At 31.6% G+C, this 18,566-nt stretch overlaps 1 protein-coding gene across 1 annotated transcript; it reads left to right on the forward strand.

Annotated features, from left to right (window-relative positions):
* The first annotated feature begins 10,580 nt into the window (after positions 1-10,580).
* On the forward strand, positions 10,581-11,330 carry LOC108809680 (ethylene-responsive transcription factor 1B). Its single transcript, XM_018581839.2, has one exon. It carries the CDS (start codon positions 10,651-10,653, stop codon positions 11,281-11,283), a length of 633 nt encoding a protein of 210 aa, XP_018437341.1. The 5' UTR covers positions 10,581-10,650; the 3' UTR covers positions 11,284-11,330.
* The last annotated feature ends 7,236 nt before the right edge of the window (positions 11,331-18,566 follow it).

An 18,566-nucleotide genomic window follows, 5' to 3' on the forward strand; every position in this document is an offset into this window, starting at 1 on the left:
TAGTAATTCTGATAGTTAAAAAACAATTCATTAAACCAGTTATATAGTAACCTATGCTAATTCCAATAGCACATAAAAAATATTATATTTCTAGATACATATTAGTCAATACGAACAATATTGAACTATTGTTTTATTTATTTAGTTTTATTAAAATATTATTTTGAATAATAACACCAAATATATAATAATTATCGAAACCATAAATATATTTTTATATAGATTTTTGTTTCTCTTTTTTTCTATTTGATAACTACATTATCTTCTATTACTTAATGAGTTAATTATAACAAAATATGTAAATTAAAATGATCCAAAAATGCTTTAAAAGGTAAAGTAATGTAAAACAAAACAATTTATAATGTTATGAATATAAATATATATATATATATATATATATATATATATATATATATATATATATATATGCTCCTCTTGTTAACACCAGCATCGTCACTGCCATATTGTTTTCAGAGTTGAACATTGCTAAGTATCATGAGAATATGAAATAGCATCACCCAGTAAATTAAAGAGAATTTGCATCTCCTACCCAAACAATATTCCATAATTAACAATATACACATTCACTCCTACATATTAGAATATTTGACCCCTTATATATGTACTATTTTATGTACGATTGCAGTTTAAAACCTTATAAAGTCTATATATTCTTGGGAAAATTGTTTTTCAGGCCAAAAAAATGATAATTATGTTCCATTAGAGTAATCACATGTACTTTATGTTCCCTTATACTAATTATTTTCAAAATAGCAATAATTACCTTAAATTTTTAATTTTAATTCATAATTGCAATTAATAAATCAAAATTTTAATGTTAAATTCATGATTACAATTAATAAATCATAATAATATATTTATAAATATTTAATATTATAATAAAATATATTATCATAATCAAAATAACTAATAACATAAACCAAAAATGATTTTAAATTCGTAATTACAATTAATAACAATTTTAAATTTTAAATTTGTAACTAAAATTAGTAACATTTTTTCTGAAAAATCGATTTTTTAGATATAGAATAAAAAGCACATGTAGTCTTTTGGCAACGTTGTGTTATAAAAAGGACAAATAAACCATTTTAGACAAATATACAATACTATTATACGAATTCTCTTTATAAAACATTTTTATGGCCAATTTTTATTTATATTAATTTATTATTACCTATATAAAATTACATATAATTATTTATTAATGGTAAAAATTATTTTAGTCATCCTAACTTTTAGTGCAAGAATTCAGGACAAAAAAACTATTTTGTAAATAATAGTATATTAATTGGTTAAATTTTATAAATATAACAGATCTAGTTTTTGAATCTTATACTATTTTTTTATTTCCTTATTACAAACTGATAAAATCCTCTGTTGGAATAAAATGCTTTTAAACCTATTTGATGATGTAATTGTTATGTTTTATACCGTATAATTTTGTTTGTAGGAATAATTATTTTGTTATGTTATTTAACTAGAGTTAACATTTGAATCATTTAATTTCACTTACATATATATATATATATATATATATATATTCGTTTTTAAAATGAAAATAATATTTATTTATTATATTTTTGATAACAATTAAGATTATTTAGTTATTTAAATAATAAGAGTTAAGATAATTTTCTAAGATTGTGTTAGACTACAATATGAAATATTACTGAAATGGTATAATATTATTTATGATAATACATTTTTATTACAATATATTAATATGTAAGTAATAACCGAAACATCTTTATTGAAATTTTATTAGTAGTTTTAATTTCAGTGATATTTTTCATAAGTCACATATTAACTAAATGCTAATCATATATAGTGTTCTGTTTTAGTAGAATAAATTTATAAAAAAATAATGTTAAACTCAAGAATATAGATATAGAAGTTGGTTAAAAATATCAAAATACAAATCAAGATAAAAACAAACAAACATGGCTAAAACTAATATTCTTTATTTTCGAGTGAAAACTTTCTCTGATTATGGTTTTTATGATTGGCTTCTTTTTTTTTAACTTCCAAACTGTAAAATATAAAGACTATATTTTAATAATATGTAGCACATACAAACAAAATATATATTTGGTCAAAAATAAACAAAGGTGGTGTTATTCAATCTAATAGAGTCTAAATTTAATCAAAATTTACCTTTATTCGAATGATGATTCTAAATTCTATTTTAAAATCTAGTGTTATTAGATATGATATTTATAAATCTAATTTAAAATATGATGTTACTCAATGAATGATTTAAATTCAGTTTTTTTAAATCTAGTATTATTCAATTTCAAAGGATTTAAAAGTTCTTTGTATCTAAAATTATTTCAAATCATTTGTGATGGATTCTCATGAACAAAAGATTGAAATCAAAATCTAAATTTGATTTTAGAATTCATTAACTAAAACTATGTTTAAATTTAAAGTTTTAATTGACTACAAAACTTGACAATTGATTTTAATTCACTGATTGAATAATACCCCTAATTTACTGGGAAAATTCAAAAGAAAAAACTAAAATGAAGAAAAAATTTATTAGAAAAATTATAATTTTATCACAAATTGGATGTAACTTTTTGATAACCATTTAATTATAAATATTTTATAATGACTTTAATTTTTTAAGAAAAGGACTAAAAGAATCTCATATAGTATTTATAAGTGTAAAATTATCTATAGAAATTTATAAACTCAACCATATTCCTTAATTACTAAATCCTGAACAATAAAAACTAAATTCAAATATTTAGACCTTTTTATTGAAGATTAAAAAATAATATTTAATTTATGATATTTTAAGAAAATTTCTCATATTTATTGTTATCAAAATAATTCTGAAAATTTGTGATATGACTGAAAATAGTGGGAATTATAATTTTATTACAAATTTAATACCACTTTTTAATTTTGCCTTTATAAGATTATCATTTTCATAAATACTTTAAAGTTATGATGAAAAAATAAATTAACATTCTTAAATATTTTATAGATGTTTAATAATTATTTATAAGAGTTTATGAACTCAATCGAACATTTAAATACTAAATATTAAAAATAATTACTAAACCATAAATTCAAATGTTAAACTTTTAAAAATAAAAGTATATTAGTACTTTCCCAAAGACTGGGATTCGGAAAAGTACAAGCTTCGTTATCGAACAATTGGTGTACCTAGTTTACATGTGTTAAAACTAAGTACAAACCAGCAGAAATTAAGGAAAAAATTGGCTGAGGGAAACTAAATTCCGGTAAAAGTTACTCATAGATGGGTCATGCGGCCCTAGACACCGGCATGTATGTGCCGACTCCAAGGATACATGTTTTTCCTGAAGAAGTTACCATAGTACCGGTCCAAGGATAAACGTTTTTCCTCAAGCGTAGAAGAGAAATTTTTGGGACGACAAGAAAATAGCTAAGGAAACCGCAATTTCGGAAGGAGAGATTCACCGTCAATGTAAGTTTATCGACAGTCGGAGACCAAATCTACATCCAAAAGTCTGACTTGCATCTTCCGGAGGCCTCACAACCGTCCTATAATGGTGAGCACACTCCTAATCACTGACGAGGCCCTTGAGTATAGATCTTTTGGTGGGGTTTGTCGATTCAAAACTCTCCCGGCTTGCTACAAGATGAGAGAGAAACCATCCAGTCGCCGGAACAAGACTCGTCCGTCATGATGAGCAAGATACCGTCTTTCCCTTCCTTCTGACTCACTGCCATTCTAAACGAAAATCTTTACCACTCAGAACCACAAATATATCAACAAGAGAAAATAGAAATAGATAGAGAGAAAAGAACAAAAAAATTCTAGGAAGGAGGCAGTGCCGTCTCTAGGGGAAGGTAAGTGTGTCACACACCCAAGGTCCACCTTTAAAAAAAAATTAAATAAAAGTGTCCAAATTTTATTTTTTCTTGCAACAAGGACCCATAATATCATATATAATATTAAAGCAGGATTCTATTGTTAATAATTTGGATTATACCCTTACTTTTTAAGTTATTTACAATGTTATGCTATTTCCTTATTAGATATTATTTTAATTATTTTCTTCATTATTCTCTATTTTTCTTTTTTGGTTAAATTGATGCTAATAGCTTAGTCAAGTTTGGAAACATATGTATTCAGTTAAAAACGTCGACCATTATATAATAATGTGAATACAAAATGTAAAATCTCTTTTATCATTTTCATTTCAAAAATGTGCTACTATATTTATTATTATAAAAATATATCTACTATAACTTTTTATATAATAATTTTTGAATGTTATTGTTTTCTAGTTTAGAATTTTCTTACAAACACTAAACTAAAAACTATCAGTACTTTTATCAAAATAGTAATGAAAGATTTATTATGTTTGAAATTTTTGACAATGAAAATTCAGTACGCAAATTTGATATTATAATATGCAGAAATACCAGAATATGTAAACAAATATTTTAACAAACAATCTATTAATGTGTATAAAATATTTTAATAATAACAATTTTGTCTAAACAAAATATATTATTCAACAAAATATTATCAAATACATTTTTATCAACTAAATTATATCCATCATTTAATATAATAGAGAAGGATTGTAAATAGATAAATTATACAATTTTAATTCTCATATATGTATATTTATATAGAAATTTAAATAAATTCAAGAAATTAATAATACTAGCAAATTAGTTATGTCAACACATACTAATACGGGTTATATATCAAATGCCAGATCTATCTGTTTAACCACAAGTTTGGGTCAAATATAAAAATATTGATTGAAACTTTAAAAAAGATTAAGCAAACAAAAAAACTTTAAAATTTTTACTTTTATAATAAAAAGTTACAAATTCATACATATTTTATGAAAAAAATCAACAAAAACATATTCGTGCTTTTAGAGCGCGGATCAAAATCTAGTATTTAATTAATTATATTGCATATAGAATAAATTTGTTCTAGGGGATAATATGAGGTTGAGCTGGGCCTGGAAGGAGGCCGATAGCTAGAAGAGCACGGCCGCCCGGCCGCTGGCTACCTAAGCTTTTAAACATAAGTTCTTTTTTTTAAAACCTGGCTTGGCTGTTAGGCTATTTTTTGAATGTTTGAAAAATGGAAATCAATTTATGGGGTTTTAAGCATTTTCTCTTGAAATATATAAAATACGGCTATATAAGATACACATAATATGACCACGTACCATGAACGTGTAGCTATCAGCTTACGCCTAACACCTTAGTCAAAATTGAATGTTTACTGGACTCCGTTTTCTTTCGCTTTTGATTTGACTAATTGACTCTTTTTTATATTTGCCTATTTCTCAGCTTTATAAGGTTATATTCTAAATAGTCTAATACATAAGAACATATTAGTGGTGAGTTATAGTTATGGGCACAACAACTACTTTCAATTAAATTAATGACAATATATAATACATTTGTACAGAATAAGTATTCAATCATTATGAATGTGTCAGTTTCAAAAAAAAACATTATGAATGTAAAATATAGCTTCGAGTGTAAACAAATAAGAAAAAAGTTTTGCGAAAAAGAAAAAAGAGTAGCCAAAATTATAAGTGTTCAGCTTTCAGCTTATGGAAATTGTTCAGCAACGGATATGAATCATAAATATTTTTGGATTCGCTTTCTGTAAGTCAATATCAAACTTAACTGTTTTCAACGTTTATGTACATATACGAAGTATGCAAAAAAGAAAGGAAGTATATTTACGAAGTTGATAATAAAGCCAAAAGGGTCACATTTGAACACGTGCGGGTTATCAGATAAATCAGTTCGTGGCTTGTTTTTTCTCCTACCAAGGTTATTCAAATTAAAATGCATGAAAGTTTATTTGACCAGAAAAAAAAAGCATGAAAGTTTCACAAAGATATGACTTTTGTTACGGTCATATTGTAACGTCACGTATGCTCAACCGGCACGTGGATCTCACAATTTGGCTGATGATCCGCGCGTTATCTTTTTTTTTCACATTAGAAACATTTGTTTACCTATGGATTATGGAATCCCTGTGTGGGTTCTTTTTAGTGCTTTATTTTCACTCTCACAATAGCACAAATCACTTTTTGACTGGTTATCTATCTTTTCATTACACTAATTAAAATACACTTAATTTAAAAAAATTCTAGATCTATAATTGAAAAATAAATCATTTCTGATGATGTAACTAAATCAATTTTGTAAACTTTTTACATTATAAACTCAGATGTTGCAATCACATATAATGTAATGTCCTCAGGATTGATAATCATGTTAGTGACCCTTTACTCGGTTGTGAATTTCATTATTTTTCAGATTTGAAATACTTGTTTACTGTACAACACCATATGATTTTATTATGCTTCATTCATTTGATATTTTGAATCACTCTAGATAAGTGAGATAATTCAAACATCTTTCCACGAATCTAATTTAAACACGTTTAACTCGAAAAATTAGATGTATGACAAAAATAAATGTATTTTAATAATATAGACAACCAAATAAAATTTCAACTCTTTTAACATACAGTAACAATACTACAAATTAATAATAATTGGGTACTGATTTACACTAAAAATAATATAATGATGATTAGAAACAAAAACTATGGAAAAAAAGAAAAAAGAAGAAGATGATACATGCAAGTATCTTTTTAGAAACCGGGCTTTGTAGCCTGGTGGTAATGGAACCTCGGCTGAGGTGCCCGCCACCCAGCTTCGAAACCCGGCCACAGCGATTTAACATCCTTATTGCTGGGGCGCTGGACCCTTTCGGGGGATATTTGGGAAAGTGGCTGCCCAGACACCAGAGATATCAAAAAAAAAAAAAGTATCTTTTTAGAAAGACGTTGAAAGCAGATAAAGCCAAATAATCTCTTAAACATGAGATGGCTCGAAGTTATTGTTGTTTGGGGTTCAAGGGGGCATGTATCTTGACTCCTTCCAAGCAACCATTTTCTTTTACCTTGCTTTTGGCCATAAGTGCGAAAGCGAAAAGAATGAATAAAATATAGCCTCCTAAGATTATTGGATAATGGATTCGATTGTGTAATCATATTTGCAACGCCAAATCATATTGGGTATCGATCCAGCAGTTTTCTTGGATTTTGGCTTAACCATTTTCACATCGATCTTGTTATTTTATATGAGGGGATGTGAAATTCCACATTAGTAATTTAGATAAGATATGTGGACTCTACTTCATCGATTTACTCATTACGTTTGCTAAATATGGATGCAAAAGTGCAAAAATTCCATGAATCATGTGATGATTTATTTGACGAAATGATACACCTTTCTTAAAATGCTCATTCATATACATATGAAGACCAAATATCTTTTCTCTAAAATGAATAGTATATCTAAATATACACCTCTCATATATTATTTGAGGAATATTGCAATCTGTGAAATATGACAAATGTCATCTCTTGAATCACTTTTAATCTTTAGAAAAATAAGTTTGTATATCTAAACATATAATATATTTCTCATTGAATAACTATAAAATCACTTACTAATATACAAAAAAGATTATTTCTAATTTCCTTAAATAAAAACAATAAATTACCTAATATAACTAATATATATATATATATATGAGATGAATACTTTTGACTAATAAAAATATTATAAAAATTGTGTATCATTTATCATTTTTAAGCTTATACTATTAAAATACATTAAACAATCACATTAATCATATAATATACTACCTCAGTTTCAAAAAGATGCATATTTTAGAGGAACATTTTGTTTTTAAAAAAATATATTTTTTATATTTTCAATGCAATTTTGGTCAACTAATAATAAAAAAATTGTGAAGTTCAAAAATATTAATTGCAATTTGTAAAATCTTATTGGTTAAAAAGTATATGAAATATAAAATTACAGAAAACTATGCATTTATAACTAAGTTTCAATATATTTTATTAAAAAATGTGAAAATTCTAAAACATGTGTATTTTTTAAACGGAAGAAATAAATTTGATTTTTTAAAAATATAATATTTTTTTTTTTAAAATACTATAAAATTACTAAAACCGTTAAAAATCTTACATTGGAAATTTTGTAATCAATGGTTTAAATTTTTTGTTTTAACAAAATACAAATGAAACAAATTTATATGAGTAGGAAATTTCATTATATATATATATATATATATATATATATATATTTTTTTTTTTTATTATTGTTAAAAGTATTATGACTTTTAATATCGTTTAAGTTAAACTATATGCTATATACAAAAATCAAGTTTCAAAAATTTAGAAACATGTATCATATTTGAACAAATAACAATTAAATATTTTACAAGTTTAATTTGATCAAATCATTAAAATATATTTTATATATCTTTTTATTTTTCAAAAAGTTCTAAGAATATTTAACTTTTCGCATGATGCGGATTATTAAAACATTAATATTTTAAGAATTGTCTAACTCCACACAAAGCGGAGATCTTTACCTAGTATAAGAGCATCTCCAACTCACCTCTATATTTGTCTATATATGCTATAATAGAATAAAATCTACTCCATTCCACCTCTATTTTTTTCCATAAAATTGAGATTGTTATTTTCTCTTCTATATTTAGGAGAAGAAATAGCATTCCTCTATAATAAAAGCATACTTTTTTTAATTTACATAATAGTACTTTAACTTTTTGTGATTATAACTAAAATATATGCTTATGTAGAAATACATTATTTTTACATATAAAACCCAATTATTTTTTGTTTACATATATAATATTCTTAATTTTACAGTTATAAATAAAATAAATAAATAATATTTTTTTATGTGAAAGTATATATTTTTAACAAATAGTACTTAAATTTTATATTTAAACTAAAATAATTAATTATAGTTTAATTATTAAAAATTCCACATAAATTTTACATATTGATAACATATTTAAGTTGAACTAGATATTAATTAATACATCATATTAAAAAAACTTAATATTCTGATAAATTACTCATGGATCTATAAAGATCGTTAGAATATTGTCCAAATGAAATAGATAGACATGGAACTTGTTGAATTTATTGCTGGTTACTTCAAATATCAGATGATAAAGATAACCAATTCTAAGAGTTTTTAAGTCGATTCAAAAATATCAAAGATAAAAGGCTCATTTCTCATTTCATAATGTATTAGTTGATTATTTATGAGAAACTTATAGTAATAAAGACGTTAGATAATGTCTACTTTGTTTTATTATTTGTGTTTAATGTTTTTGAAATAGAATGTTTAAATTAAATAATATTATACTTTTATGAAAAATTTCAAAAAGATATAATGAGTAGGTTACTTTTCAACATTTATAAGTTAAAGGTGTTAATTGTAAAACTAAAAATAATATTTTATGAATATTTATTTTTAGAGGAAAAAATAGAGAATTACATTAGAGAAAAAAATATAGAAATATATTAGAGATAATCTCACTTCTATTATAGAGTTTCTCTATTATAGAAGAAAAAATAGAGGAATACATTCTATATAAGTTATAAATCAAACAATCTAATATACTCCATAAGAATCTCATATAACTAAGACAACGAGAACCAAATATATTAACCAATCATGTAGCTTAGCCACCCGCAGAGGTCACAGCTCATCCCAAGTTCTTTTTTTTTTGTAACAACTCATCTCAAGTTCGGACACTGATTTTAGGGAGGGACACTTTAAATGAAGAATGGTAGTTTGTCCGTTTTGGTTCTTGTCTATGATCGAAGATAGGGTAATTGATTCCAAAAATGTAGATACTCTAAAACGAAAAGGAAAAACACATATATATATTAGTTTAAGATATAACTTTTTTTCTTTTGTAAGAAAGTTGTAAGATATAATTCCATTAATCAAAACTCATCTTTAGCATGGTTTGACGAATATTTTCTTATGACACAAATTTTCTGTAACTAACCTGTTTTAAAATTTGAACCCTCAAAATTAAGGTTCGTCATGGTTAAAACTATTGCTTCATGCGCCAAAAATTATATAACATTTATAAAGCATCACAAACTTGTAGTATAATGGTCTAAAGAGGATACACTATTTTACATATTTTACAAGTTTAACTATATAGGACTGGGCCAAACTAAAATTAATTAAAACATTTGTATAAATTATTTAGTCTCTAATCCACATTTATTTCAGATCTTGTAAATCCGAAGAGTTGTTTTACATTCATATATATATACATTAAATATTTTAAGTAGCTAATTGTTGATTTGTATGTTGCATCATTGCACAAAGGTCAATACTAATCTTCCCAGTTTCGTCTCAATTTTACCAAGTTTCTTTGAAATAAGACGCATTAACCTACCAAGGAGAACATTCGTGCAAAATGTGTTTGTTCGAACCTTCGACGAAGCATAGTTTTTATGTTTGTTACACAAAAAAAAACATATTTTTAATGTAATCAAATATTCTTACCATTTATTACATGACATCTCACTTTAGTAAGACAGTAACAAATCATGTCTAATTTGGACATTTAACACACACGCACACTTTTCTCTCCCTATAAATAGACATCGTCAAGCCACTAGCGATCCTAACTGAAAACAGAGTAGTTTGTGAAGAAGAAAAAAAAACAGAGTATCCCCTTGAATATTCAACTCTAGTTTTCTATATGGATCCATATTTTGTCCAGTCACCGTTCTCCTCCTTCTCGCCGGAATATTCTCCGGAATCTTTCTCATCCTCATCTTCCAACAACTACTCTCTCCCCTTCAACGAGAACGACTCGGAAGAAATGCTTCTCTACGGACTAATCGAGCAGTCCACGCAACAAAACGTTCTGGTCAAAACAGAGGAAGAGACCGGAACGTCAAGAAAGCCAGAGAAGTCGTACAGAGGCGTAAGACGACGGCCGTGGGGGAAGTTCGCGGCGGAGATAAGAGACTCGACCCGAAACGGTATTAGGGTTTGGCTTGGAACGTTTGAAAGCGCCGAAGAAGCGGCTCTTGCGTATGATCAAGCGGCTTTTTCGATGAGAGGCTCGTCGGCGATTCTAAATTTTCCGGCGGAGAGAGTGAAAGAGTCGCTTTCGGAGATTATGTATAGCTACGAGGATGGGTGTTCTCCGGTTGTGGCGTTGAAGAGGAAACACTCGATGAGAAGGAGAATGACCAATAGGAAGACGAAAGATGCTGACTTTGATCACAGCTCCGTGAAGTTAGATAATGTGGTTGTGTTTGAGGATTTGGGAGAACAGTATCTTGAGGAGCTTTTGGGTTCTTCTGAAAACAGTGGGGCCTGGTGAAGATTGTTTTCTGTAGAATTTGTGTTTATAGGGGCTTTTCGATGTTTCTAAGTTTAGGCTCCAATATTTGTTTTCATTTTTATTGTTTTTTTTTTTTGGCAATCCGCCAATATTTTCATTCGTGACAGTCTAATATTTGATATATTGAGAAAACATCGAAACCAACTCTTCCTTATTTTTGTGATACTTGACCTCTGTAAATTTTCTCGTTGCTGCAAAGTATTTATCCTCAAGACGTGAAACAAACTCTTAGCATGTAGTATTGTTTATAAGTGGGGATGGAGACGTCATTCATTATTTAGAATATACTGTACATAAATTTTGATTTTAGATTTGGAAAAGGTTTATGAATTACGAGCCTGTTAAACTATTATTATGAGCATTTAGGAGCGAACTACATTTATACTATGGGTGTGATTAGTAAACAAGTGGTGTAACTAGGTGGCAATAGAAGAAAAAGTGAAAAATAGAAAAATGTGTTATACTCGTTTCCTCCTTATTTTAACTGCGAGATAGTTCATCAAAACCAAAACATCTTTCTTTTATTTGAGGTGCCAGGTTATCATCCATTGGTCTTTCCAAATAAGAGCGGTTTCAAACTGAAGTTGCGGTGTTGGTGGATCCGGTGGGGGTCATAGGGTTATTGGAGTAGTCAGGTGCCTCTGAACTTCAGAAAGGAGGAGTAGAGGTGGTTATTTGCGGTGTTTGGCAGCTGGATCTTCGACAGGATCTGATTCGTCGGTTTGCCACCTCGGTGCGGTTTCATTATCGTTTACTGCCACTTCCGTGTTTTCGATGGTGTCTTTCATCTACAGGTGGTAGGGCTTTGTAGTAACTAGTAAGGTAATTTTTTGGAGGCGAGTGCCTGAGCAAGCCATTATATAATGGCTCATTCTCATATGTTTACTGGTGCCTTCCATTGAAGCTCTGGATAATGTGTGTTGCGCTATCCAGTCATACCCTTCAAATGCTTCCCGAGTGGTCTTTCCTCTTGTTCTCAGTTTCAGTTCGATATTGTGTTTTTTTACTGTTTTTTGTTGTTGTGATCTGTAGTTTTCATTTTTTGCTGTTGTCTTTACTACTAGTTTGTCATAATAACTTCTGTCACAAATTTGAAAATGGCAATACAAGTTTAATATGTTTACCAAAAAAATGGATTTTTCTTTTATTTTCATTTTCATTTTCATCTGATTGGTGATGAAAAGTTGGAATGAAAGTAAATGTCAAATCAACAACAAAATTTTACTCTAATGAGAGTACATACGATCACACCCTATATGAGTATATGCTGTGTAATCAGGAGCGACCTAATCTACTAACGAAGTTTTTAAAGTGTATTGATTTAAATAGGGGAGAATTGGAAAAATGAGACTTTAAACTTTTGTTTGTCACAATAGGACTTTTCATATTTTTGGTAATTTTGGACATGTTTTACATTTCTTTAATGGAGAAAATAATAAATTGAATTTTAAAATTTTTAAAAAATATGAAAGCTGTTGGAAACATAAGTATGACAATATATATGTTTAAATTTTTTTTAAAAAAGTTGGAATCATATTTTATTTTATCTTCTAGCTACAGTTAGAATATTCATTCTGGTAATCTACCTAGTTTATATGTGTGATTCTAAGTTTTAAACATAGATATATCAAAAGTATATACCGTAAACTAACCTTTCTTATATATTCTAGCAAAGATAGAATTGGTTACGTTATAATCAAGAAATATGTCTTCGATCTACCTATAGCTTGATAATGATATATAGTCACAACTCAATGATATATCTTGGTTATATTACGTGTCATAGCTTGTTCTGCCTTTTACCTTATTTGACGCCTACATGAAGAATACGATTCTCACCTACTATAAGGTGTTCTGCCTTGGTAGTATACATATTCTAGGCAAATCGTAAAAATATGAAAACTTCTATATTCGGTTAAAAAGAAGTTTTGTTGCAAAATAGAAATATTTCTGCACAGTTGAAAGTTTTAAAATTAATTTTAGGAGCAATATATACAAACAGAAAGTTTTAGGACAACTCCTTGATTAGTCAAAAGTTTGAGGACCTGTTTTGCAAAACTACCTAAATTGGCCATTGGTGCTTTTCGACAAGCTTTCTTTCAATCTGCGACGACGAAGACTGATTCCGATTTAACAAATACAGTGGCGTGAAGCAAATAACACGGCGAGGTTGGAGCCTTTGCATATGAGACGGAGGAGTGACATCGTGAGTTGACGCCGTGGAGGAAGCATGGTCACAGCGATTGGAACCGAACATGACCATGAACTTGACGAGACGAAGCCGGAGACGAATCCAATCCAGCACGAAGAAGAGCATGGAGACGAGGCGCTAAAGAAGAAGATTGGAAGATTTTTTTACTTTCTATTTTTACTTTGTCGAAGAAGACGATGGTGTGAATTTTTTTTTTTTACTTCTTTTGTTTTTTAATAAAAACTTAAATTAATTATAAATATTAAAATCAATTAGGTTAATTGAAGGGTATAATGGTATTAAAGGAAATATAAATCCTAGTTACCTAAATAATCTTCTACAAATCTTATTGTGACAACTATAGTTTAAAGTGTCTTATTTTTCTAATTTTCCCTTTAAATAGACACCAACTGAAAAAGATGGTCAGGTGTTCTAATGAAAATCGTAACTTGACTTTTCTGCGATTGGCTGCAACTTCTAGAAACTTGTGGTACTGCGATTATTTAATTTCTGGTTGGAGGAAATAATTTCTAGGTAATATATGTGGGTAAAATTGTGGAAATATTGAATTGAATAACTTTTGTTCTTTTAGTGGAAAATCCAAAATCGCGTGCTTCTTTGAATTAAAATATATATTTTTATTTCGTTCTAGTATAATTTAATGGTCTAAAAGTTTGAACAATATTTTGCAAAGGTTTTAGAAAATATTTATGCCCTTTTTCAAAAAAGAAGGTTTTAGAAAATAAAATATTTAAGCCCGTTTTCAAAAAAGAAGGTTTTAGAAAATAAGTAAGCCACACAATTGTTTTGGTAGTTCAGGCCACCAGAACGGTCTGTCATAACTTTGGGTTTGCTTGCGTATGGGCATTGACTGAGTAATGGAGGCGGCAGTGATATTTTCTTTCCAAAGTATATAATAATCGGAATATTTATCTATTTATAATATTTATTTCACTAAAAATAAAATCTTAATGCAAACCTTGCAAGAACTAATTTCTTTTTTTTTTGTAACTGGCTTTCATTGCATTAAAATAAATAAACTGAAAATGATACAGGCCCTTAGGCAGTGTTCTGTAGGCAAGGCCCAAGTGAAAATAAAAATAAAGCCCTAGAAGGATTCTCATTCTGAACTAGCATGTGCACATCTGATCTGCCAGAGGCCCAAGTGAATTAAATTGTCACGTTTGTTGGTAGTTGGTTGATGGAAAGGTTATGAGAAGGAGAGAAGTCACGGGAGAGTAATGAATGGAGGAGAACTGATCGGTCTGAAGCTAGGCAGTCGCAAACCAGAGTTGCATCATCACAGAAGATAGATTAGGATTTGTCTCTCTGAAGCTCTGGATCTTGTTCCTGATTTGATGATCAATCGCCTTGAAGATCACAGCCACCGAACGGGTTCCAGTTGCATGCAGTCTTCCATTCCGTTCATTCCAAAGCCAGTAAGTTGTCGCCTGCCACGCAAGGAGAGTAAGCAATCGAGTTGCTTTATTCCCACTCAGTGACTCCATATGTGCCACAGTAAGACCCCATGAGCGCAAAGGTTGAAGGCGGCATCGAGTAGAGACTCTGGTCCATAGATCGAAACTAAAGTCACAGTCGTAGAACAAGTGATCTCGTGATTCCGGTTGCGAGTTGCAGAGTAGACAAAACCGGATCAACACATAGTCCCCAACCAATCATCCTGTCACGCGTAGGGCAGCGATTCAAGTACACGAGCCAAGAATGGAATGAGTGGCGTGGAATCGATCTTGGAAACCAGATCGCCTTTGTCCAAGTTTGATCATCCATTTCACCTTTCAAGTAAGTGTAGGCTGAACCAGTTGAGTATCTTCCTTCTTTATTTCCCAGGAGGCTCCATTCATATGAGTCCTCATTTGATGTCAGCTGAATTGTTGTGAGGAAAACATAGAGTTCAATGGCTGCTTCTGATCGTGCAGGTGGGAGGCACCAGTTACCATTCCGACACAGCGAAGCCACCGTTGCTCTGTGAGGGATACCAAGTCTCGAGTTTGAGGATGCCTTTAGCGCTTCAATACAGCCTTGAGGAGCCCAGTTATGATGCCAGAACAGTGCCGATCTTCCGTTTTCCACCTTCATCTTTATAAGGGGAAACATCAGAGGCCTCATTTTGATCAGTTTGTTGACTAGCCAGGAACACGCTTGACTAGGCTTGACTGTCCAATAGTTGTGCACTGATCCATTAAGGATTACTTCCTTAAACCAGGACACCCAAACCGAGTCTTCTCTAAAGAAGAGCATCCAGATGAGTCTCATGCAGCACGCAGTATTCCAGGTTTGCAAATCTTTAATGCCTAGTCCTCCTTGAGCTTTAGTTAGTGTGACTGTGGTCCAAGCAACTCTCGTAGAATGTGATCCTTCCAAAGTTCCATGCCACAAAAATTGGTTACACATCGAATTTATCTTGCAAATGCAGGCCTTAGGGAGCAGGAAGGCCGAGCACCAGAAGGTGTTGATTCCAGAGATCACCGTCTGATGAGCAGCAGTCGACCCGAGAAGGAGAGCGTTTTGACTGACCAGGAGGAGAGCCTCGCTTTCACTTGTTGGATAAGGGGCTGGCAGTTAGGCAGTGATAGCTTTCTTGAGTTCAGAGGGACACCAAGATATCTGAAAGGGAGTTCACCATGCGACATTCCTGTGGAGGCTTTGATTGTATCGGTTTCCTGGTCAGTTAATCCCGAGGAGTAGAAGCTTGTCTTCTGGAAACTCACCGCAAGACCAGATCGCATCTCAAATTCCCGAAGTACTTGCAGGACACTCTGCACCGATTCTATCGAGCCATCAATGAAGATCAAGAGATCATCAGCAAACGATAGATGCGTAAGTTTCATTGCATTACACTTCGGGTGATACTTGATTTTGTTGTCCTCTGCTGACTGATTTAGCATTAGTGATAAGTAGTTCATTGCCATGACAAAGAGATAGGGTGATAGGGGGTCCCCTTGCCTTAGCCCTCGCTTCCCTTTGAAGTAACCATTGACCGTGCCATTATAACCTATCATGAAACTTGTCCTGCAGATACACGCTTTTAGCCAAGACCTGAACAAGGGAGGAAGCTGGAGACTCTCGAGACAGGTGAGTAGAAAATCCCAGGATAACGTATCAAAAGCTTTCGCTATGTCTACCTTTATAGTGATTCGCTTGCTGCAATTTTCTTATGATAACCATTAATCAGCTCACTAGCAAGGATGGTATTCTCCACTAACAATCTGTCTTTCACAAATGCAGTTTGACAAGGTAATATGAATGGCTTCAGGATGGGCTTCAGCTTTGCAACCAGCAACCTCGAGATTACCTTATAGACAGTGTTTAGACAGGATATAGGGCGATACTCTGTAATCTTTGAGGCGCCTGGAAATTTCGGAACAAGTGACAAGATGGTTGCGTTGACAGTGGATGGAAGGAAGGAGGTTTTAAAGAACTCCTGAATGGCAGCAACCACTTCCTCTCCTATTATTTCCCATGAGGCCCTGAAGAATCCTGAAGTAAGTCCGTCTGGTCCCGGAGACTTGTTTGGATTCAACTTGAAGAATAACCTTTTATTTCTGTGGCAGTTGGCAGAGAGCCCATAAGTTGAGCTTGCTGACTAGAGACACTGAAGTTTGAGAGTTTGCTGGAACCAGGTGATAGAGGAGTGTATGAGAGGCTGATGATTGCTCACTGGCCCTAAGACTGCTTGGAAGTGGTTTATCGCATGTTGACTCATTTCGTAGGGGTCAGTTATAAGAGTGCCTGTGACTGTCATGAAGGAGCGGATGGCGTTGTAGCTAGCTCTCACTTGGCAGATCCTGAAGAAGTAAGTTGTGTTCAAATCTCCCTCCCTTAGCCAATTAATCCGTGATTTCTGGCGAAAGAAACACTCCTCAATCTGACGTAAGAACACCCATTTTTGGTTTAGGTCTCTTTCTTCCTGGAACAGCTGGGCAGTTGGTGTATGAAGCGCTTGTACCTGCACAATTTCCAATAAACGGTGAGTTTCAGAGACCCTTTCTTGGATTTTTGAGAAATTGTTTTTGTTTAAAAGTTTGAGGTCAGATTTGATGGATTTGAGCTTCCAACACAGGTCGGCAAGAGAGCAGCAGTTGCCTCCGAGCCGTGCCACGCTTCCATTACCAGCTTGGTGAACTCAGGGTGCTTAGTAAGATAGTTCTGGAATTTGAAAGGCTGGGTTCCAGCTTTAGGTAACTGGTAAGCTAGGTCTAAAAGGCAGGGAGAATGGTCAGAGATAGGGGTGGGAGGAAGGTTGCAGTTGCGTGGGGTAAGAGGATATGGCAAGGTTATTCACTAGCTGCCTGTCAAGCTTCTTTGCAATTGGCATGGCAGGTTGGCTGTTCCTCCAAGTATGAGAAGGGCCATTAAATCTGAGATCGAAGAGCCCCGTTTGGAGGAGACAATCTTGCATCATGTACATTTGATTGTCCTGGGTCACAACAGCATCTGAGGAGTGTTCTGAGGCATGAACAATTTGGTTAAAATCTCCTCCTACAAACCAGGTTTTATTCTGGAGATCCAGTGCAGTGTGAAGGTGGATCAGATCAGCCCAAAGCTCCAAGCGATCATCTGCCTGATTTGAAGCATAGACAGCAGAGTAGTAGATGGGGTCTTTATTCGGTATGGTAATTATGCAAGTGAGACACTGCCTGCTTTGGTGGATGACTTGCACAATTAGAGGGTCTTTCCAGATAAGGATGATCCGACCATCTTCATCAGAAGCGTGATTAGAGACATAGTGCCAGCCAGAGCAGATATTATTCATCAGAGGTGACAGAGAAAGTTCTTTTACATGAGATTCCAAGAGGCACCAAAAAGGGGTCTAAGATTAAAAAGCCAGTTAACAAAAATCCGATGTTTACCCGGGTCATTTAGACCACGCAGGTTCCAAAAAAGAGTTGATACTCATAAGAAAGGGCAGGGGGTCCTCACTCAGAGAGCAAGGAACAGGTAACACAGCCGAAGAGGGGCAGTTTTGGGTAGTGGAGGGTTTTGAGGGTCAGAAGAGAGGATTGCAAAAGGGTTGGCTGAAAATAAAAGAGATTGAAGAGGGTCGGAATTT

This window comes from Raphanus sativus, chromosome 6 (genome assembly GCF_000801105.2).
Source record: "Raphanus sativus cultivar WK10039 chromosome 6, ASM80110v3, whole genome shotgun sequence".
Taxonomy (NCBI): Eukaryota; Viridiplantae; Streptophyta; class Magnoliopsida; order Brassicales; family Brassicaceae; genus Raphanus; species Raphanus sativus.

Coding starts and splice junctions, on each gene's coding strand:
- LOC108809680 (XM_018581839.2), top strand. CDS start 10,651: ATGGATCCATATTTTGTCCAGTCACCGTTCTCCTCCTTCTCGCCGGAA.